The sequence below is a fragment of the Manduca sexta genome, chromosome 4, assembly GCF_014839805.1.
Source record: "Manduca sexta isolate Smith_Timp_Sample1 chromosome 4, JHU_Msex_v1.0, whole genome shotgun sequence".
NCBI lineage: Eukaryota > Metazoa > Arthropoda > Insecta > Lepidoptera > Sphingidae > Manduca > Manduca sexta.
The window spans coordinates 3,689,644-3,711,790 of NC_051118.1; the positions used below are offsets into that span (position 1 = coordinate 3,689,644).

At 38.1% G+C, this 22,147-nt stretch overlaps 2 protein-coding genes and 1 long non-coding RNA gene across 3 annotated transcripts; 1 reads left to right on the forward strand and 2 right to left on the reverse strand.

The window, feature by feature from the left end:
• Nucleotides 1-10: 10 nt before the first annotated feature.
• Nucleotides 11-1,899, forward strand: LOC119190585. The gene is made up of 2 exons (XR_005113011.1): nucleotides 11-256; nucleotides 464-1,899. It is a non-coding gene; the product is annotated as an uncharacterized LOC119190585 (long non-coding RNA).
• Nucleotides 1,900-8,744: 6,845 nt separating this feature from the next.
• On the reverse strand, nucleotides 8,745-11,641 carry LOC119190440. The gene has a single exon (XM_037442404.1). The coding sequence runs from the start codon at nucleotides 10,580-10,582 to the stop codon at nucleotides 9,374-9,376; it is 1,209 nt and encodes a 402-aa protein (XP_037298301.1). The 5' UTR covers nucleotides 10,583-11,641; the 3' UTR covers nucleotides 8,745-9,373.
• A 17-nt stretch (nucleotides 11,642-11,658) lies between these two features.
• Nucleotides 11,659-15,377, reverse strand: LOC115454574 (zinc finger MYM-type protein 1). Its single transcript, XM_037442412.1, has 2 exons — nucleotides 14,986-15,377; nucleotides 11,659-14,685 (listed from the first exon to the last, which is right to left on the reverse strand). The coding sequence occupies exon 2, from the start codon at nucleotides 13,517-13,519 to the stop codon at nucleotides 12,392-12,394; it is 1,128 nt and encodes a 375-aa protein (XP_037298309.1). The 5' UTR covers nucleotides 13,520-14,685; nucleotides 14,986-15,377; the 3' UTR covers nucleotides 11,659-12,391.
• Nucleotides 15,378-22,147: the final 6,770 nt, after the last annotated feature.

Below are 22,147 nucleotides of genomic sequence, written 5' to 3' on the forward strand. Positions count from 1 at the left end.
AGCTAGTCCTCTGGACTAATTAAAAAAATTATAATAATAAATAATTAGATTACATAGTACATATTTGAGTAACTTTATTTTAGTCAATAAATTTACATAGTTGTCTAACAAAGAGAGAGTTTAAGGAGAGGATACATTTGAAATTAGTGCGGCGAGAGACAGCATCAGGAAGAATATTATACAGAGAAATAGTTTTATCTAAGTGACGGAACAAGAAAAACCATGATCTATTTGGAATATCTGGAACAATGGCATCGTAATATTTTCTCTTTACTGTTTTACACCCTTGCCACTGCTCATTCAACGCCCGAGTTAGCCCACGTTGGAGCAATAGACCTAAATCTTGGCTGTAATAATTTTAATACTCCAAGGAACTATTCTAAGTCGCAAATTTTGCACAGCAGTCCAGTTTTATTGCCATGAATCCCCCACGACCCGGAATTCAGGCCATTACTATTTTCAGGTCCTGATGAGCACAATCAAACAATGTCTGCCTTATTATTAAGGTAATAGTAAATTTAGATTTGGAACTTTAGGGATTGGACATTATGGCCTGAAGTCTACTCAAAGAGTGAGAAAATTATGGATTTTTCTAATTTATGCAATTTGGTAAAGTGAGCAGTTTCAAGGATTGCAATAGATTCCTCAGTAAATACAGAAATGCAAGATTTAAAACAAAGTATGACAAGGGAGTTAGAAATCCAAACAGGCAAATCCACACTTGTCATTTGATAATTTAGAGGCATCACAGAACATTGGTAACCAATCCTATTTTGAGCTCATTTCATTAAGAACATTGTTTGCCTCAATTGTAACTTTATTTATGACCAAAATTAAGGACAGAGGGTTTAAAAATTAGGGTCTTGTAAGCAAGGAAGAACAAAGGACTGCGTGAAGATTGGGATGTTGGGCAAGGTAATTGGAGAAACTACAAAAACTGAGTAAAAGACAAGGAGTAGATTACTTGGAGACGACTCCGAAAAGGTTTTAAGTTTATCTAAAAGAGGGGGAGACAATGAACAAGTTTGAAGAAAAATATGTCCCACAGGTACTGACAACGGATATGAAAGGGAGGTTTAACAGACTCTACTTGCAAGGGATTGAGAGCAGATTTTATAGGCCCCCTATCTATGCATTAACACTTAGCCTGTGTTTTATGCTTACTATCCATACCTTACTTATTACAATGGTCTAGCATGAAAGAACCATAATTATGATGACTTCTAATAATTGTATTATCAAGCAATTTTTGAACCTCACCAAACTCCAGACAGAGAATGTATGATGTTAATTGTTTTGTTTAAGGACACGCAATATTTAGGTAAATGAAACATTTATTCAGCTTCATAGCTGAAAGTGACGGTGACATTTCTTCTACCCACTTCAGTCAGACTTTTTATTAACAAATATCAAGGAAATGGGGAAACATACCTATGCTAATACATAACATTAATCAACTTCTTACATTTTTGAGAAATATAACAGTGGGTCATGCCAGTCATCGTAGAAACTAGTAAATAAAAATTTTGGTTTGATAAATCTGAGTATCACCAATAAGGAATTTGGCTGGAGGAATATTTTATTTTAGTAAACAACACTAAATTACATTTAGGTGTTGATAGGCTGAGACCGTGAACATATAACCAATCACTTAAGTATACTCGGACCGAGTTTAAGGTAGATTCTACGGTGAACAAATTTTGGAGATGAATAAAGTACTAGGTCATTGGCATATTGTAGAACTTGACAGAATCTGTTCATTACTATATCAAGATCATGAGTGTAAATGTTGCAAAGTAGAGAGCTCAGCACTTAACCTTGGGGTAGGCTTTTTCATGCAGTTCTAGGAGGTAAAAATGTTTTATTGATTTTGATTACAACTTAGCTGCTTGTGAAAAATCATGTGTATTCTTTTATTTTGTTTTCTTTGTGAATTTATCGTTCGCTTTAACGGTGAAGGATAACTTCGTGAGGAAACCTGCACATCTGAGAATTCTCTATAGGAATTTCGAAGGTTTGTGAAGTCTACCAATCCGCACTAGGCCAGCGTGGTGGTCTAAGGCCTAATCTCAGTAGTAGAGGAGGCCCGTGCTCAGCAGTGGGCAAGTTTATAATACACGGCTGATATTATTATTATAGTCTAAGAGCTAGTGAACCCTCCGAGTAACGGTCTTCCTGTAAGGCTAGAAATTTGTATAGCGATGAGTCATAGCACGCCAAGGCCAACGATCATGACCTGGCAGGGATGAGCCGTGCACGTCATCATCCCTTTGATTTTTTAAAATGTAAAGGAAATAAGTTAAAAAAACTTATTTCTGGAAGCTTCAAAATTTAATATCATTTAGTTCATTTATTAATAATTAAGAAAAAAAATTGACAGGCGATTAGAATAAGCAAAAGTACCTACCAGGTGAATCGAAAGGTGCACAGTTTAGGGGGTAAAATAAACTTTCTTCTGTAAAGTTGAAATTTAAATATATGTTTAAGTATTTCATTTAGAAGAAATATGTACAATGACAGGCGGTTCTGAACAGCATAAGATCTTGACAGGCGAGGGGAAAGATGCTAAGGGCGTGCGAGTAAGAGGCGTAACATTAATGCATATAGTGCGATTGATATTACATAAAATTAAAAATTATAGATGTAATATATTTTATTAATTGTTGTACAATCTACATTATTTTTTACATCAATTATCATCATCATCTGATACTTCTTCACTGCTATTTATTTCATCATCATCTGACTATTCAATTTTGTCTTCTTCCTCTGAAAAAAAAATATTTTAATAAATTAATAATGTCATTAAGAATTCAATATCACGCTCAATTACATAGGACTGTATATTGAATTTTATTAAATCAAATAACTGTGTTTTACCTGAAATGTATTCCTCGGTTTCAGTTGACTGTGCATGGGCAGTATCAGCATTAGTAGGCTCTTGTAAAAGTATATCGTATATGGAAGGAGGAACCGTATCCCCCTCAAACCAATTGAAATCGTAGTGGTCATCGATTAAGTTCCAACCGTTATTTTCAGGGGTAAGAAACGTTGGTTCCTTTAAATGAATATTCCTCCAGATATTTGTAATATATGCAGCTCTTAATAATTGTTGTTGCAGTTCGCGTTGACACGGAGGTAGATTTTATGAATCATAACTTATTATTTTTTTCATAAATATATTCATATTATTTGTGTCATATGTGGCAAGGAACTTCTCATGACGTGCGTCATTCAATCTTTGACATTTTGAACCGTACATTTGGCACACAAATCTCTTCTTCCTTCTCTACTATTTCTGCGCTTCCTAAAGCTGCAAATGGCTTTTGATATTGATGACTTTTTTGTAATATTTTGAAAGGTCTTTTTTTTCCTCTTCTTAAAAAGGACGGGTTAAAATCACAACCAGTCAATGCATGAAATCCTGGTAAACTTTGACATATCGAGGGTCCCCATTTTTCATATAATTCAGAAATATTTATCCATTTTTTTTAATTGTTGCTGTCATATTCCATATAGATTTTTAAATTATTATTCCGGAAATAATCCATGTTGCCGAGCATGAGTATTAAAATGTCTGTATCACACGTCTTTATTAACACGTCGGATACATCTTCATCCATTTGACACATATGGTATATTATTTTTGTATCAGCTTCCTCGTGATGTTGGCATGATAGATTATCATTAATATCGGAGATAACAGAGTTGTTGCGGACCCAATAAGTATGGCATTCTTTGTAATTGAAATTTACTATAGTATTACCGATAAATTCTGTCATTTCATTTGAGCTCCAGTATGTAATTAAAAAATCCACAAAAGCTTCCTTGAATTGTATGTTGTGAAGTTCTTTAATAAAATCAACGGGTCTGACTTGTTCTGGACCAGTAATTAAATAATTTATGTTTCGTACTTCATGGCGTTGGGCTGGTTCATAATCTTTAATGGACGGCGAAAAATATTGGTCGAAAATAATATCTACTCGTGAAGCATGTGTCCCCCCCGTGACCATGAAGGCTGCAAAGTCTTCGAAACGTCGGGAGAAAAATAAAAAACAAAAAACCGCGATAGAATCCGGAAAATTAGTTTAATTTCAATGTCTAACATTCGCGTAAACATAAGAAATCATTATGCATGTGTAGCTGTTAATATCGACATAATTTTTTTCCAAATACCACCGAATGTCTTCAGGATATTTTTAAATGTATGCAGTAAGAAGAATCCATCGAAAATAACAAAATCAGAACGTCCTGGTACTTCATCACTGCTAACATTTGCCTTCAAAACCTCAACCATCGCTGATTTTTTAGTTTTATGTATTGTTCCATCTTCATGACACAGTGACATTAGAACAACTGTAATGGGATATGATAATGTTCTTTCTAAATCGATGTTAAATTTCATTGACAACGCTAGCAGACGGCCAAATAAATCACGTTGGACACGGATTAAATGAACCTTACCACTGACTTTAATTTTTTTTTCTTTTTTTTTTCAGAGGAAAAATTCATAATTTTCACTTGTTCAATTTTTTCTTGAAATCTTTTTCCATTCAGTAAATATTCAGTAATAAATTTTTCTTTTAAATTTTCGCCTGATTTTATAAAATTTTATAAGTAATCTTGTACTGCGATCGAAGCTACCGAGCCATTGCCAATATTATACAGACATTCTTTTTCTAGATTCAATTGAAATGGATTTGTGAAATCTTTCGAAAGTATTTATGAACTTCCACAACTGTGCAGAATCTCTTTTTATTGCATGTTCTTCTAGGTCCGCTGATACATAATTTTTTCTTCGTAAACCTGTAATGTCCATTGTGTGAGATATAATTGTTGTTCTTATATCGTGACTTCTAGCCCATCGCTGACGAGCAGAAATAGAATTTGTAAACTGAATCACACCTGTTAATCTTCTGCCTGCGTCAGCATTAATAGTTTGTTCAAGAACTAAATCTATTGGCTGTCTAGAATAAGATTTATCAGTTCATTTAATTCCGAGGTATCCTTTCGCATGAATTTTTCAATGGATGGATGTGTAAGTCCAACTTTCAACAAATTATCATGATATTTTACCAGCCAACGCGAATAATTAGGTTGATTTGTAACAAAAAATATACTGGCTATTTTTGACAAAATGTATTTATACACAGAAAAGTTTCCAATCCTTATGCTATGACTCAGTACCTGACAGTAATGAACAAGATCCATATAAGTAATATAAAATTGAGACGTTTTGCCAAAAGTTCCTTCTCTACATTCTTCTTTGTAAGATTGGTATAGAGTCATCAATGATGATATTGTTTCATTTCCTATTATATTAACAAACGATTCATCATCATCGAGAAATGCAGAGAGGTTATTGTGAACATCTTCATCCAATACTATATTTTCTTTTTCAAGAAATGATTGAAAACATAGTATTTCTAGTCCTAGTGCCATTAATGGATGCAGTCGTTTACATCAATTGAAATGTTTCCCTTTTAAAAATCCATCTACTGAACCATTTGCGATAATCTCACTTTCAACAGCTATATTCATTATTCCACAGTCGTCTATAAATTTTCCAATTGCTTTAAACAATGCTAACATGATGTGGAAAGGACCTAAATGGATGAATAAATTATCGTACACTGGTTTTTCTGTAGACTGTACATGCATAGCAATTTTCGAAATTGCCAAATCATATGTGACATGAATACAGGGTTGTCCAATTTCTGCAGCAATATTTTGACTTTGTTTCATAGTTTCTATGACTACTGATATATTTGTCGGTGATTCGTTAATTGGTGTCAGATAACAAATTTTTTCTTTGTTATTATAGAGATCTGGGTTTAAGTTATGATGAAATCCAACCCACATCGATGTTTTTCGAATTTTCAGAGCATGACACAGCATCCACAAAAAATTTTGCTGATGAATTATTTGGAGCGAAGCTGGTGTTGTTACTTCTCTTAAATCGTCGGATAAAGACAATAATTCATCATTCATTCTTGGTTTTTTCGAATATGGTGCTAACTCTGGAATGATGGCATCAAAACTTCTATTCCTTTTATATCTTGAATGAAAATGAGAATTTGAAGCAGACACCTCGCCTGTGGATTCCAGTTGTTCAGAAGTTCCTTCTGTTGATTCCTCATTTTCTAGCACTGTTTGGAAAATGATTCCTACGGTGTCATGTAAGGTATCTTTCCCAGTAGCAGTATCAACATATCGATCAAAGTTGTCGAACGCTAATCCTGTAAATAAATCTTGTCTTTTACGAATTTCGTTCGGATAAACTTCTAATCTATTTGCCATCGTTGTTGTTGCTGCGGTTTCTAGTTCTTCAATAACGTGATAACTGCAGCAGTGGCCAATTTTATTCATGATTTCAACGATTTTTCTGCTACTTGTTAAGCTTTTTAATGTCATGCCTAGAATGATGTGTTTTTTGGTTTTGATAAACCCATTCGTGACATTATAAATGAGGTCTTCTGCCATAGAGTTTGTTTTTCTTTTAAAACTATCACTAAGTCTACGGCGACGTTTATGTCCACCCAAAAGTAAGCCATAAAAATCTACTAAATCTTGAGGTATATCACACTCACCATTTAATAAATCAATTGTTGTTACAACTTTTGGTAATGGCTTTTTTTTTATGTCCAAAATTGTCCTCCGTAAAATTGATGCTGCTTTTTGCAGTATTTCAAGATCTTCTACTAATTCAAATACTTTAGCATCAATCACAGAATTTTTAAATGCCACGTATTTTTTTCTATCCCTTTTAATTATTTCAATGTCATCAAAAGTCTGCATTAATTTACTTTCGAAATACTGGACACTGAAATTAGAATCTACTTCTTCATCATTTTCTTTCAGTATTGCTTCCAGTAGGTCAGCGTAATATTTGCATAAATAAGTAAATTAAAATGTCTTTCTTTTATTTATTATTTCTTCGGTGATGAAAATTTTCATTTCATCAAATGCTAACTTGTGAAAATCTTTCCAAGTCTTCTTTTTTTGGTGATTTTATCTTCATTTTTTCTTGCAATGAATAAATGGCAATCGTTCGGCAATTATTGTGATAAAAAATCAATGGGCTTGAGGTTGAGCTGAGTTTTTCATAAAATTCATTATCTTCGCCAAATTCTTTAAGAATTTGCATTAAACCTTCTCTTTCTGAAGAGTGAAGAGGTTGAAATCGTCCTTTTACTCGTTTATATTTGTTTTTACAAAAAACACATGATTTATCTTCATCGTTACTTTTAGTAACGGATATTTCAGCAGAGATTGATGATGCTGGTAAATCTGAAGATGGTACTTCACTCGTACGATATTTTTTCATCACGGCAAGAAAGTTTTTATAACATTTCACATGATAGCCAGTATTAGCATTAACTTCCTCTAGCAAAGAAATATCACTAAATTTTAAAATATTGTCTTTTCTTATTTTTAATATTGATTTGCTTTTATTTAATGTAGCTAATGTGAATTGAACAGTTTTTTCACCATTATCTTCATTACAAATTACACAAACCACGTGTTCAGATTCCATTCTGCACACTATCAACTGAACTGTTAATAAAACAAAAAACAACAATGCACTAAAATAACTACACAATTAATTATTATATTATTATATAATAAAATAGGAATTACAAAATTTCAGTAAAATATCAAAATCAGTAAAAATATCAAGCACAGAAATTTGTAGCACTACAATAATATACGTCTCTACACATAAAAATCTTTGCCACAACTGACTAATTTTTCTCTTTCGAAGCCTCAACAAAAGCAGGTATACGACCCTTCCCGTTAGATAAACGGTCTCACTCGCACTACATGCATTAATGTTACGCCTCTTACTCGCACGCCCTTAGCATCTTTCCCCTCGCCTGTCAAGGTCTTATGCTGTTCAGAACCGCCTGTCATTGTACGTATTTCTTCTAAATGAAATACTTAAACATATATTTAAATTTCAACTTTACAGAAGAAAGTTTATTTTACCCCCTAAACTGCACCTTTCGATTCACCTGGTAGGTACTTTTGCTTATTCTAATCGCCTGTCAATTTTTTTTCTTAATTATTAATAAATGAACTAAATGATATTAAATTTTGAAGCTTCCAGAAATAAGTTTTTTTAACTTATTTCCTTTACATTTTAAAAAATCAAAGGGATGATGACGTGCACGGCTCATCCCTGACAGGTCATGATCGTTGGCCTTGGCGTGCTATGAGTCATCGCTATACAAATTTCTAGCCTTACAGGAAGACCGTTACTCGGAGGGTTCACTAGCTCTTAGACTATAATAATAATATCAGCCCTGTATTATAAACTTGCCCACTGCTGAGCACGGGCCTCCTCTACTACTGAGATTAGGCCTTAGACCACCACGCTGGCCTAGTGCGGATTGGTAGACTTCACAAACCTTCGAAATTCCTATAGAGAATTCTCAGATGTGCAGGTTTTCCTCACGAAGTTATCCTTCACCATTAAAGCGAACGATAAATTCACAAAGAAAACAAAATAAAAGAATACACATGATTTTTCACAAGCAGCTAAGTTGTAATCAAAATCAATAAAACATTTTTACCTCCTAGAACTGCATGAAAAGGCCTACCCCAAGGTTAAGTGCTGAGCTCTCTACTTTGCAACATTTACACTCATGACCTTGATATAGTAATGAACAGATTACAAATTCCTAGCCTTACAGGAAGACCGTTACTCGGAGGGATCACTAGCTCTCCCACTATTATGAGCTGCTTGTCATCATATTAAATGTAAAACAAACTATCTTCTCTTGAACACTCAGCTTTTAGTACAGGATCCCTGGTACACTTTTAATTGTTTATTACTATCAAGCTGATTTTTCGTGAGTAGCTTCCTTTTGACTAGACGCCCAAGTTTTTCCTTACAGTAATGTTGGTAAATTGTAGCTTAATAGGGGTAGCAAGGATAAAATATGTTGATTTGAAAAATTTAAAAAAAATATTACTAACCGAATTTTTCTTTGTTAATTATCGAGATAATTATCTAAATAACGTGAAAAAATATTTGTCCTACAAAACATAAGGTTTGGTTAGGGAGTCCCCTCTCTCCAACATGTATCATAAACAAGGTCATGAAAAATAATTACTAACCAGAGTTAGGTTGTGGGCGAAAGCAAAAGGGTTTTTAAAAACAATATTTAGGTGTGTTCCGCTTGAAGAGCAGAGCAAGACTGCCCTTTATTTCATTCAAAGAGTACATGAATGCTTATCTACATAATAATAAAGGAATATAACTAATAATGGTTTCTTGTGACAAGTACCAGGAAGTGATACGTGATGTGAACGTATCACTTAATTATTCCTAAGTAACAATGGTGGTCTTTATGTAATGACCCAGTTACTAGAACATAACTCTTCCCCCCCTAAGATGGAGGCGTAATGACGGCTGTGACCGAAGCTGGACTTCCTCAGGTTCAGGTTCGGAATGATCAGCTGTGATTTGCGCCGATCTAGGTTTCCACCAGCGCTTGTAGACTGCGACTCCTACTCCAGTGAGGAATACTAGGATGTACATTGTGATGGATGGCCAGCTGGGTGTTGATAGGATGGTTACTGCATCTTCATCAGGAAAGGTGATGTCTTCTGAGTGGCGTAGGGCATCCTTCAGGTTGTCTAGATTTATGCTGTCTAGTTTTAGTTTAATATGGGTTACATTTGGTGTTTGATATGCACGGGGTAGTGGTATGGTTTCCCTAATGTTAATGTATTTCTGATGGGTTGATAGGATTCTATGTTGTATTTGGATTTTACAACTGCTGTCTGTAGTTATTAGGAAAACACCCTTATTGCGTTGGTATTGTACGTCTTGATTGCAGATTGTTTTTATAACTTCATATTGTTTCATAATAACTATCCAACTATTGTCTTTGATTTGTTGGATATTGTTATTTTCGTAATTTGCTTTAGCATAAGTGCAATTATGTGGTTCTTGGTGTTGAATCAATTGGGCTATGCAGTCATTGCAATGTTGGAGGGTTTTCCATTCAAGATGTTTACAAATGACTTCATTGTCTGTTATGATGTCACAGGGCTCGTGGGTGTACGCAAACTCGTTATTTCCCAAGATAAGGTAGGGGTTTTCAGGTATAAGGATAGTATTGTTGTTGTTGTTAGGGATGGAGTATAGGTGTAGGAGGTTGTAGGGTTGTTCGGCGACTATAGGTAAGTCTAGAATGAACTTTAGTGTTTCGTTAGTACTATAGGCTTTTATCTTAATCGTTTTTTCCCATAGGTGGATGTTATTGATGTTTGGGGCGAATGCTAGATTGCCATTGATTTCATTTTGTATTTGATTGAGTTCCTCTATTAGGTAAGACGCATCTAATATACTAGGGTGCATCTTTTCCAGATGAGAGAATGTTATTGCATTTTCTAGGGTTTCTAGTTTATTGTAAAGTTGCTGAAGTGAGTTTTCAACTTCGTTGAGAATGGTTGTTGTTAGGAAGTTTGTTTCGAATTCAGTACTACGTGCCGCGTATCTGTCTATGGCCCTGTAAATTTTTATCTGATTATTTTTAATTATATGTAAGTTTTTTTCGTAGTCTTTCATGAAATTTTACATAATGTTTATGCTTTTATGCTGATTCATTTTACTGCTGTTAAGTGATGTTTTTGTTTTTCCTTTTGACCTATCGTCTATTCTATATGTATTTTCTGGTGTTTTTCTGATGTGAAATTGTTTTAACTGTCTATCAATTGCATCATCTATTTTCGGTATAATATCAGTGGTATTCGTAGCGGCGTTTGTATTTTTTGTTTGTGAAACTTGTGTTTGTTTTTGTTGGTATATTATAGTGTTGTGTTTTTTTTTTATGGTTCGAGTATGGGGGGGAATTTGTTCTAGAAAAATTGAGTACTGGTTAGGATAGGGTGGGTGTGGGCGAGCAGGGTCCGCTATTTGATACGTTGCCCATTCGCCCACACAACTTAGGGCGAGGTAGGAGGGACAGGATAACCTGTGTCGTTCTGTTTGTTGTGAGTAGTGTCGCTGTGAGGTGTGATGCGTGATTCGTGGGGTGTTAACCACCGACGGAGTCCATGGGGTTGAATATGGTTGCCAAGTCTCCGTCGGCAGGGTGAGTGAATGTTGGGGAGTCTTCCAGAGGTGACGAGCCTCGCATTTTTGTATTCGGCTCGTTCCTTGTCGGACCCCCTGGGCGGTGTTCGGGCTTATTGTACAATGTGTGTATTAGTGTGTGTTCGTGGGTATGTGGTCGAGAGAGTGTTGTTACGTTTATTCTATTTTCGTTTTTCTTTAACATATAATTTACAAAGGTGGTACATTATACAATGGTATTGTTGGTTTAATTGAGGTTGGGGCAAGTGTGTGAGCTGATTGCTACACTCGCCGCTCCCCCTTACAATAACTTATCGAAGTAGGTAAAATGTTATACAATTGGCGATAATTTGTAGTAAAATGATTGTTTGCATGTATTATTTTATAGGTGGTAAGTTATACAGATTTACAATGATTTTATGTTTGTTAGTAATTTCAGATTGTCATTTGCTCGATATGTGTTTGTGTTGCGAAGTATACTATTATTATACAATTCTATTTATAATTATTATACTATTTTAATTCCTTCGCTCCCGAACTGGGGTTGAGTTTTGAGTGCAGTGGCGTAACTATACCGTTCGAGGCCCGTGGCAAATTCATCGGATGGGCCCCTCCCCCCAATTTAAAAAAAATGAACCAACAATAATAATATTTTTTTATTTTATAATACTTATTTATACACTTTTACTTGTAAGAGTACAATAATAAATCACTACGTTAAGTAGGTACATACAAACTTTATAATTATACTTAGGTACTTGATTTTCTAATAATTCACTTTAAAATAAAAATACCTAATTATAACCCTGGGTGTTTCAAAAGTAACGTGAATAGGCATCTTCTGGGTAAGCTCGCTCCATCGTAGACCACATCATAGCTTAGACATGATTGTGGTCAAGAGCAAGCCCATTTCAAATAAAAAAAAAAAAGTACAGTCAGCATCTTATTGATATGGGCACATAGAGTAGTCAAAATGATTTGAACAACAAAAAAAGCAATTTGATATACGCAGTCCGAATAATCATATTGTTAAAAGCACACAAGTTGTTCAAAATATAAAATGTTAATTATTAAAATTCCTTCCTTCGGACTTTCTGTTCAGCAAAAGTGGTAATGATATCATCAAAGTTCAAATTTCGGGCCATAGAATTTTCGATGGATAGAATAGCTAAGTTGCTTAACCTGTCTTGTCCCATAGAATTTCTTAAATAAGTTTTTATCAATTTCAGTTTTGAAAACGATCGCTCGGCACTAGCCGTAGTCACAGGAATGGTGAGAAATAATAGAAATGCAGTGCACACTTCAGGAACGCTTGAAGATATAAAATGATTTTTTTATTATTAATAAGTCAGCAAGTTCTCTTATAGAAGATGATGTTTCTATTTCGTGTCTAAAAGAGGATCGAAAACTGAGAATTTCCTTGCAAAACGAGATGGATATATCTTCTTTATATAGATGGACAAACGCTAAAGCCTTCTCCAACAAATCAGTATCGTTCAAATTTTGTAAAGTGGCAGGTTGCAAGACACTGAAATTGGAAACAATTTCATTCATTCCAAGGAAACGCGATCTCAGTTGATTAATGATTATGTCTAATACACGATAGAATACGTTCACTTTAAACAAGCTTTCAGGATCTTGGAGACGTTCATCCTCACAAATTTCATCAAAATGACGTTTCACTTTTCTCTGACGAGTTTTAGGAAATTCAGGGTTTATAGACCATTTCGTTGCAATACTATTTGCCTCCATTTTTAAATCTTCAAATTCATTTCGATACTTTTCAAGTTGTTCTAGACATACTTGTAAACGCTTTGAAGCATTTGAAAGATCGATGGCTTTAGACTGAAGTGCTTTAGAAGCCGCGTCTATAGTTTGCAAGACTTTGCAATGGAAAACTAACAACATAATAAAATTGTAGTTTTCTATCTTCTTCTTCAGCAAGATAGCTTCATTTCTCTCATCTGTTTTGGAATTTAATAAAATAGTTTTTGTAAGCGCTTTTTGAACATCAACAAACCGAACTTTTAAAGCAAACATGGCATCGAAGCGTCCTGCCCATCTAGTTGGATTCATTGTTTTTAATGTTACTGAATTTGATGATACCCGGGTCTCTCCTTTATTGTCAGATATAAAACTAGATAATATATTCCATCGTTTAATACTATGGCCAAAAAAAATATAAATTTGTTGCACAGTTTCGAATAATGTTTGTATTTCTATGACCTCTTTTACTGCATCATTTACCACCAAATTTAAATTATGAGCAGCACAATGGACATAAACTGCATTTGGCTCTACATCTCTTATGAGTTTTTGAACTCCGCCATAAGTGCCTTTCATGGTATTAGCTCCGTCGTACCCTTGTCCACGGCACTTATTGAGAGAAATACTTTTGTCATTTATGGATTTTATTATCTGCTTGGACATTGCTAAGGCAGTTTGATCCTTAACCTCATGAAATCCTAAAAATTACTCTTTAATTACAAGAGTCTTTGGAGTTCCATTTTCATCTTTCTCGATTATACAGTAACGGTAAAGTTCACACAATTGATCTGTTTTGGAAATATCTTGAGTAGTATCAAATAAAATGGAATAAAATGGTGCGGTTACTATTTCATTTACCAGAGCATTTTCCACTTTTTGAACCAGAACAGCAATGAGCTCATTTTGTATTTTTGGACTTAAGTATTTAATCTGGCCCTTAGGTTTGCTTAGCAACTCTTGTAAAATAGGATCGTATTTGGCTAATAACTCAACAATACTCAAAAAAATTCCTTTTGGACCTGAATCGTGGGCATATACCAGTTCTCTATGGCCACGAAAAGCTAAATTACAAGTTGAAAGTGTTAGAGTAACATCAAGGAGTCTAGTGAGTACCTGGCGCCAAAAAATTTTTTTCTCTCTTGATAATGGACTCTTGCTCTTCATTTAGTGTTCCATGTAATTGCCACTGTCGATGTACAAAGCATGAATGCAAATGTTCTTTCGATGTCTCATGTCTTTCTATGGCTTCCACAATATGTTTCCAATCATCATAGCCTTCCATCCAAATATTTTGTATATTTTTAGATGCCCTACTTGTGAATAACCAACATGGTTCACAATATGCTTTTTGCAGCAATAGGGAATAGCACAGCCACGTACGTTCTAACTTTACGCCAGATTTAGAAATACTGTAATAATATCTATCCAAGAAAGATCTTTTGTTACTATCCCTTAAAAAGGAGCCTTTTGGTTTACAGGGTCCGTTTTCGATCACAAACCGTTTTACTTGATCATTGAGTTCTTTGAAGTTACCTTTATCAGTAACGTACGGTAAAGATTTTAATTTTTCTATATTTAAAAATGATTCGTTTGAAGATTTGCTCGTACCGGGTTGTGGTTGCTCTGAATCTAAATATTCACTGTTATCGGGCTCTGCGATATTACCACTTATGACGACATCATTTTCTGCCCTTCTGACGCACTGTTCATTTGATTGTTCTTCTATACTATCTTCATTCTTAAAGTACTGACTTATTTTAGGTAACTTTTTGTTTTGTTCTTCAGACTCCTTCTTTCGCTTTCGTTTTTCGCTTCCACTCTGATACTTTCTAAAACAACACCGTAAAAAGTTTGTAATAATACTATAGTTTTTATAAAATGAAAAATCTGATTGCTAAGAAATGCCAAAAAAGCGACCGTACAAATGTATGTAACGAAAGTCCACCAGTTTGTTCAATGCTTAATTCAAGCGTGCAATTTTATAATTATTGAAAGAACGATGAACATAGGTAAATAGTTTCGGTAGTTACGAAATATCAAAATAGTGATTTGTGCTTTTATAGGTAGATTAAAAATTAAAATGATTGTTATCTTATAAATTATTTTAAATATTAGAATAAAATTCTTACCGCGTAGACATAGTCAACCTATTTTCCCAATTGACTTATTAAATATATTCTCACTTGCAACAAACACCCAATTCTTACAATAATAAACAGCTAACTGCTTGAGAGCTTGCGTAATAATAGAATAGTGGACTCTTTCTTATATACAAACTTGAATCGGGGATTCCCCGAGAGCGTCAAATTGTCGGGACGCGTAGGTAAGTATACTCAAAGCGCTGTTGACCGAAATTTACAGCGGGAATTCCCCGAACATCCGCAGTAATACCAACACGCGTGGCATCGGATACGTTCTAAAACTGGGTTACAACTTTTTTTTTACAAATCCTTTGAATTTTTAATACATTTTTGAACTTGCTTATGCAACTCAGTAGGTAAAAAAAAAATCAAAGACGAAACTTTTTTTACTAAACATGTATGATAAATAATAAATGCTGGGAGTTGGGGTTCTCCTCTGACCGGGGGCCCCTTCCAGCTGGGGGCCCGTGGCATTTTGCCGACTTGCCACCCTGTAGTTACGCCACTGTTTGAGTGTGATTACATATGTTAATTTTCTTCGTTTATTTTCTTAATTTGTCCATAGACTGTGTCGATGAATTCTAAATACGATTTTATAGTGTCTTTATCAGTAATGATTTCTTCCAGAGCATAGGGAGCGATTTTATACGGCAGGTGGTTTCGTGTTTGTGCCTCGCTTTTCGGAATATGTCACATTTTTCAAGTAAGTGAGTCACAGTCTGGCTGGACCCGTCGTCGCATGGGCATTTATCGGTGTAGGATAATTTAAATCTGTGCAGGTATGCTCGGTGAAAACCGTGCCCAGTGAGGACCTGTGTAAGATTAAAGTTAGGTTTTATGTTCTTAAACGTTGCCCGAATGCGATCGAGTTCGGGAAGGAGGGCCCACGTGTGTCTGCCCCGAGTGGAATATTGATATCTATGTTGAGCTTCTATTAGTGATGCATCACGCGTCAGGCCTTTTACATACGATAAAGGAAATTGGTTGTAGTCAGGGGCCTGGTGTAGGTCACATGCCTCGTTTGCCGCCTGATCGGCCAATTCATTGCCGACAATGCCGGCGTGGCTCTTAACCCAAGAGAACTTTGTTCCCCACCTGCTGGTGTTCCCGCACCACGGCGTGTATGCGGGACACCAGCGGGTGGGTGTTACTTCTGTTATGGAGTGCCATTAGAGATGATAGTGAATCGGAATGTATGTGTGCGTTTTGGTATCTTTGATTAAGTGCCCGCCGGCAGGCGTATAGAATGGCTACGAGTTCGGCTTGAAAGACAGTGCAACTATTGTGTAGTTTGATTTTGTGTGTAGTAGTGCGGCCGCTAGGGTCGAGGCACATGTACGCCGCCCCTACTCTGCCATCCTCTTGTTTGCTGCCATCAGTGTATATATGATGTGTGATGTGTGGTATGGCGTTATCCTTGTCCGACTCTTTATCAGTAGGTGGTGTGCGTGGTATGGCGATGCGCTCAGCCGGGTGTAATAGGAGGTGAGGTGGTGTAGGTGATTCGAGTGGGATGTCCTCAGGTAAGTAGTGTGTGGTTCCCGTGATCCGGACCTGCTCTAGGGTGTGGACCTCTCGGATCCTGAGGTCCAAGGGTGTAAATTGTGCGAGAGCGATTGCTGCGGTGGCTGATACGGTGCGAAAGGCGCGGATTGCTTTGATAGCGAATCCGCGCTGTATGCGTGTTAGGATGTTTTTAATATATTGTTTGGAGGCGATATGTCCCCAGATCCCGGCTGCGTATGTTATTGTGGGTTCTATGACCTGTTTATATATAGTTTTAACATTGTCAGGGTGGGCGCCCCATGTGGGTCTGACGTATAAGCATAGCTTGTTAAAAATTTTAATCGCTTTGTCCGTGATATAATTTACGTGTTTAACGAAGTTGAGCTTTTTGTCGATTATAACCCCTAATATTTTGATCTCCCTCGCTAACTTGATCTGCTGCCCGTCCATGGCAAAACCTACAGACCTGGCCCGAGGTGTGAAAGCGATCGCCTGGGTTTTAGCCGCGCCAAACTCAAGTTTGACGCTTCTTCCCCATTTGGCGATGTCGCCTAGGGCCGAGTTGGTAATGCGTTTGAGTGTGCTCGCATCCTCAGCCGAGGCTACGAGCAACACATCGTCCGCGTAGGCCTGTAGGTGGCATCCGGAAGGGAGTTCTATCTCCAGGAGCTCGTCCAGGATGATGTTCCAGAGGATGGGTCCACACGTGGACCCTTGTATACATCCTTTGGACATGCCTTTTTCGACTCGCACCCCTGCATGATCCAGAGTCAGACTACGGTTGGATATGTAGCTGGTTATAAGCCCGAATGTGTTTTTGGGGCATCCTATGACTCTGAGTCGCTGCAGCAGTGCCGGCCACCACGCATTGTCAAACGCCGCCTTGATATCGAGTGATACCGCGGCGACGAGATGTTTTTCCTCCTTCGCCCTCCGAACGAGCTCCAGAGCAGTGTGTAGGGCAAGTGTCGTATTAGCCTGTTCTCTGAACCCGAATTGGTGTTTGTTTGTTTTTCCGCTACCGGACGCCTTGTAGGTGATCCTTTTGATGAATAGGCTTTTTTTTTTCTGGTCCAGGACAAGGGATTTTCTTTATATATTTATATTATTTCTCTTTTTTTTTCTTTTATTTTCTATGTTTTCTCATCTTTTGTTTTATCTTATTTCTTTTTTTTATTCTTTTCTCTTACATTTATTCCTTATTTCTATCTATATGTCTTATATTAGTTATCTTATTTATCTATATTATATTTACCTTTACTTATTTCTATTTATCTTAATTATACATATATCTTAATTTATTTACTTCTAATTTATTACTAATAATACATAATATTATATATTTAGCAATGTTTCTATCTCTATTTCTTTTTATTACCTTATTTGCTATTTTTGTACAATAATTTGTAAATATATGTATATCTGCCTTATTTTTAAGTATCTTATGTAAATTACCTAATGTTATCTTTATATCTATCCTATTTTCCAAATTATGTGTATCGTCTGCGTGGATGGGACATTCGAGTAGGAGGTGTGGGAACGTCTCCTGAACGTCAGGGTCACAAAGGCACGCCGGGCTCTCCTTGCATTTGAAACGATTCAAGTACTCGGAGAAGCCGCCGTGCCCCGTGAACACCTGCGTCAGTTCCGAGTCCAGGACGATCCGCCTTACGACCCTGTGCGCCTCGACCGCGTCCGGAAAGAACAGCTTCGTCACCGAAGCCGTCTCTCCGTCCGCGTATCTCCGGCTCCATTCGTCAATCGATTCCTGGCGGATCTGTCGCTTGACGAAGATGAATAGGCGTTCCAACAACTTGCCAAAGACAGGCAGCAGACCGATCGGTCGGAAAGATCGAATATCGGTGTAATCTGGTTTACCGGGCTTGGGAATGATTCTAACGTATGCTCTTTTCCATTGGTCGGGGAAATATTGTAATTCTAAACATCTATTTAGTACGTCGGTAATGAGTTTGGAGTAGTTTTGTGCGAAATGTAGGCATATGTCTGAGGTTAATCCGTCAAGGCCGAGTGCCTTTTTCGGGTTTATAGCGCTGAGATGTTCCATGATTTCATCTTCGACAAAAGGTGGGTCGTCTGGTGCATCCGAGGGTGTGTGTATCATTGATCGGAGATGGTTGTGTCGCAAGTCGGTATTCCGTCGGTCATCCGGGTAAAAGTGTCTTAGCAGCGTGTTAGCTGTTTCCTCTCCCCCTTCTGTGTACCGGTCTCCGAGCTTGAGTGTTATCGGTGGTCTCCGAGGAGATGTGTCCTTTAGGAGCCTATTTGTGAGGGACCAGACGTTCTCCCCGGTTTGGAGCTGACAAAAATTGCGAAAGTTTTCCGAGGAAGCCGCCCTGATTTCCTGCGCATATAGTTTTTTGGTGTTTCTCAGCTCTTCTACCAGGGAGTCCGTCTGTCCCCCGCGTTTGGCTGTGTTGTGTAACAGATGGTGTAGTTTGATTACTGAGGTCTTGCGCGAATCCAGTACCTCAGTCCACCAAGGGGGGCGGTACTTGGACCCTCCCCCCCTGACCGGCATGGACTCGCAACAAGCGGTGTGTATGTATTCAGTGAGTTCTGTGATGAGGTCGTACAGGCCCGCTTTGTCCAGTGAGTGTATGTCTTTCTCGAGTATGCTGGACTTCGTCATGGTCGTCAGTAACGAGCCGGAGAAGAGAGTCCAATGTGCATTAGCGCTTTTATACCGGAAGGTGGACTGTGTGTTGTTTGATGTTTTGCTAGTGTAGTGTGAGCCGAGATTTATATCGAAAGCGATTGCGTTATGCTGGGAGGAGGGGCAGATGTCGAGGTCGACTCGCCATTCTCGAACTTGGTCCCACATGTTTGTGGATGCAAATTTGACGTCAATGTAGGATTGGCGGAGTCGCGAGTGTGTGAATGCTTGGAATGTGGGAGTTGTGCCTGTATTGCATACGTGTAAGTCTGCTCTTGTGTTATTTCTAAGATGTAGTTTCCGCGGGGGTTTACAGATGCGCTGCCTCATTCCGTGTGCCATCCATTGAAGTCTCCACCCAGTATGACTGGGCAGCCACGAACGGACGTGATGAAGTGATTTAGTTTCTCCAATGTTTGATTTGGGTCGTGTACGGGTTCGATGTATGCTGAAGCGAAGTATGTGCGTTTCTTTCTCGCTTCGAGTTGGATGACGCTTAGGTTGGATGTGGAGAATTGGGATAGTCCTAGAAGATTAAATTTGAGGTTTTCTTTAGCTAATACGCATGCTTTGATTTGTGTGTTTGATATCTGGTATTGATATATTTTGATTCCCGATATGTTGTTTAATTGTTTGCTTGTACCGACATAGGTTTCAGAGATAAGTGCTATATGATAGGGGCCGTTCATGAAAGATACCAGAAATTCTTGTAGACTACTCTTTGCGCGATCTATATTACACTGTAAAACTTTTATGTTGCTGTTACTGTGAACCATAGTCTATTTTGGCGTAAATTTTATCCCTTACGGCTGCAAGCCGCGGGCAATTAGGAGATGTGGCTCGATGTGATGTGTCGATCTTTGTATTGTATAAGGTGTTGTGACTAGTACAGTTGTAGCATCGCGGTGCGGCCTGTTTGTCCCGTTGCGGGCAACTAATTATATCGTGGCTTAAATCGGCGCAGTGAGCGCAGGGGGTTTTGTTGTTGTTGCACTTGGCTCTGGTGTGCCCAAATTGCAGGCAGCGGAAGCATTGGATGAACGGAGAGAACTCTTCCACGTGAACCCTCTGGTCCACGCTGATTCTCCCCGCTTCAATGACCCGCCGCCGTACAACCGGGTCTGCAATAAAGGCCGCATTGTAGAGTGAATCATTTCTGTTTTTCCGTTTGAGTCTTAGTTTAACTGTTGCTCCGCTTGAGACGGCGTCCGTTATGTCGGGGTTCTGATTGATTATGATTTTGGTTAGGTCCTCGCTAGGGATGTCTTTGGAGATTCCTTTCAAGATAAACATGGGAAGCAGTCTGTGTGCGGGTTTCACCTGCGCGTTCTTTTCCTCGCGTAATCTCCTTAGGGCGTCATCCCTGTGGTCTGTGTTATTGAATTCAATGCGTAGTTTGTTATTGGATAGGGCCTGTACTTTGGTTGGTGCATTTGCACTGTCTAAGGGAGATGTTCTTTTTGAATTCGCTGATAATGTCCTGCTTGTTTTCTACTTGACTTTTTGGTGTAAAGATGATGGCTGGTCTGGCGAGTGGTGGAGCTGTAGATTTGTATTGATGTGCGGGTGTCCGCGTGGCGCCTCTCTTGATTTGGCGTTGGCTGCAACCGTGCTGTATAAGGCAGGTCGGGCGAGTTGTTGTGGTAGTAATCGCTGCTGTTTCTGGATGTTTTCGAGCATATGGGGTCTGGGGAGATTGGGGGTCAAAAATGGGGTGGGGGGTTAATGGGGGGTCAAGGTGGTCAGGGGAGGTTGGGCGTCGAAATTGGGGTGGGGGGTCAATGGGGGGTCAGGGGTCAGTGGAGGTTGGGGGTCAAAAATGGGGTAGGGGGTCAATGGGAATTAAAATAAGATAAAGTGAGAAAAAGGGGTTTTGGAAGAAAGGGGTGAGGGGGAGGGGGGATGGGTCTGGGTTGCGGGACTCACGGAGCCGTTTTAAATGAGCCCCCACTCGGGTACCCCGGGGTAAGGTTTTTGCAGAGGGGTGAACTGAGGGGGGGGATAGGTCCGGGTTGCGGGACTCGCTGAGTTGTCTCAAATGAGCCCCCACTCGGTTACCTTAGGACTAGGTTTGGCAAAGAGGGGTGCGGGGAGGGGGGGGGGATGGGTCCGGGTTGCGGGACTCTGAGCTGTCTCAAATGAGCCCCCACTCGGGTACCCTGGGACGAGGTGTGGGCAGAAAGGGGTGAGGGGAGGGGGGGGGGGAATAGTGTTGGGTTGTGTTTCGGTGTCATGGATTTGATTTAAATTGTCAGGGGTGATCGGTATATTTAGTAATGTTCTAATGTCTATGTTTGCCAGGACTATGTCTTCTGTTGATGTACTAGGTTGAGGATTAGTTGTTTGTGTTTCTAGCTCGTTATGATGTACTATTTGCACTCTTGATAGGGCGTCTGCGTTTGTATTGGCTTTACCTTTTTTGTATTGTACGTCATAGTTGTATTCTGCTAATCTCAGACGCCAGCGTGTGAGTTTTGAGTTAGGGTCTTTTATGGACATAATCCATGTGAGAGGTCGACGATCTGTGTAGATAGTGAACTTTTTACCATAGAGGTAAGGGCGAAAGTATTTTATTGCCCAGACTATACTTAGGAGTTCTTTTTCTATCGTGGAGTACCTTTGTTCTGTGTCTGATAGCGTACGTGAAGCGTATGCTACTGGTTTGTCTGTTCCTATTGTTCCTTGTGATAGTACTGCGCCTATTGCTACGTCTGATGCGTCTGAAGTTAGTATAAAAGGTTTGTCAAAGTCTGGATACTGTAATATAGGTGCATTAATTAGTACTTCTTTACATTTTTCAAATGCTTGGATGTATTCAGGAGTTAAATTGATTTAGCTGCCCTTTTTTAAGCATTTGGTTAATGGTTTAGTAAGTTTCGCGAAATCCTGTATAAATTTTCTGTAATAGCCTACTAGTCCTAGGAATGATTTTATTTCTTTCTGTGTTTTGGGTATTGGAAATTTTTTTAC

Excerpts from the sequence above, each read along its gene's own strand:
- LOC119190440 (XM_037442404.1), bottom strand. The coding sequence starts at position 10,582 with ATGAAAGACTACGAAAAAAACTTACATATAATTAAAAATAATCAGATA.
- LOC115454574 (XM_037442412.1), bottom strand. The coding sequence starts at position 13,519 with ATGTCCAAGCAGATAATAAAATCCATAAATGACAAAAGTATTTCTCTC.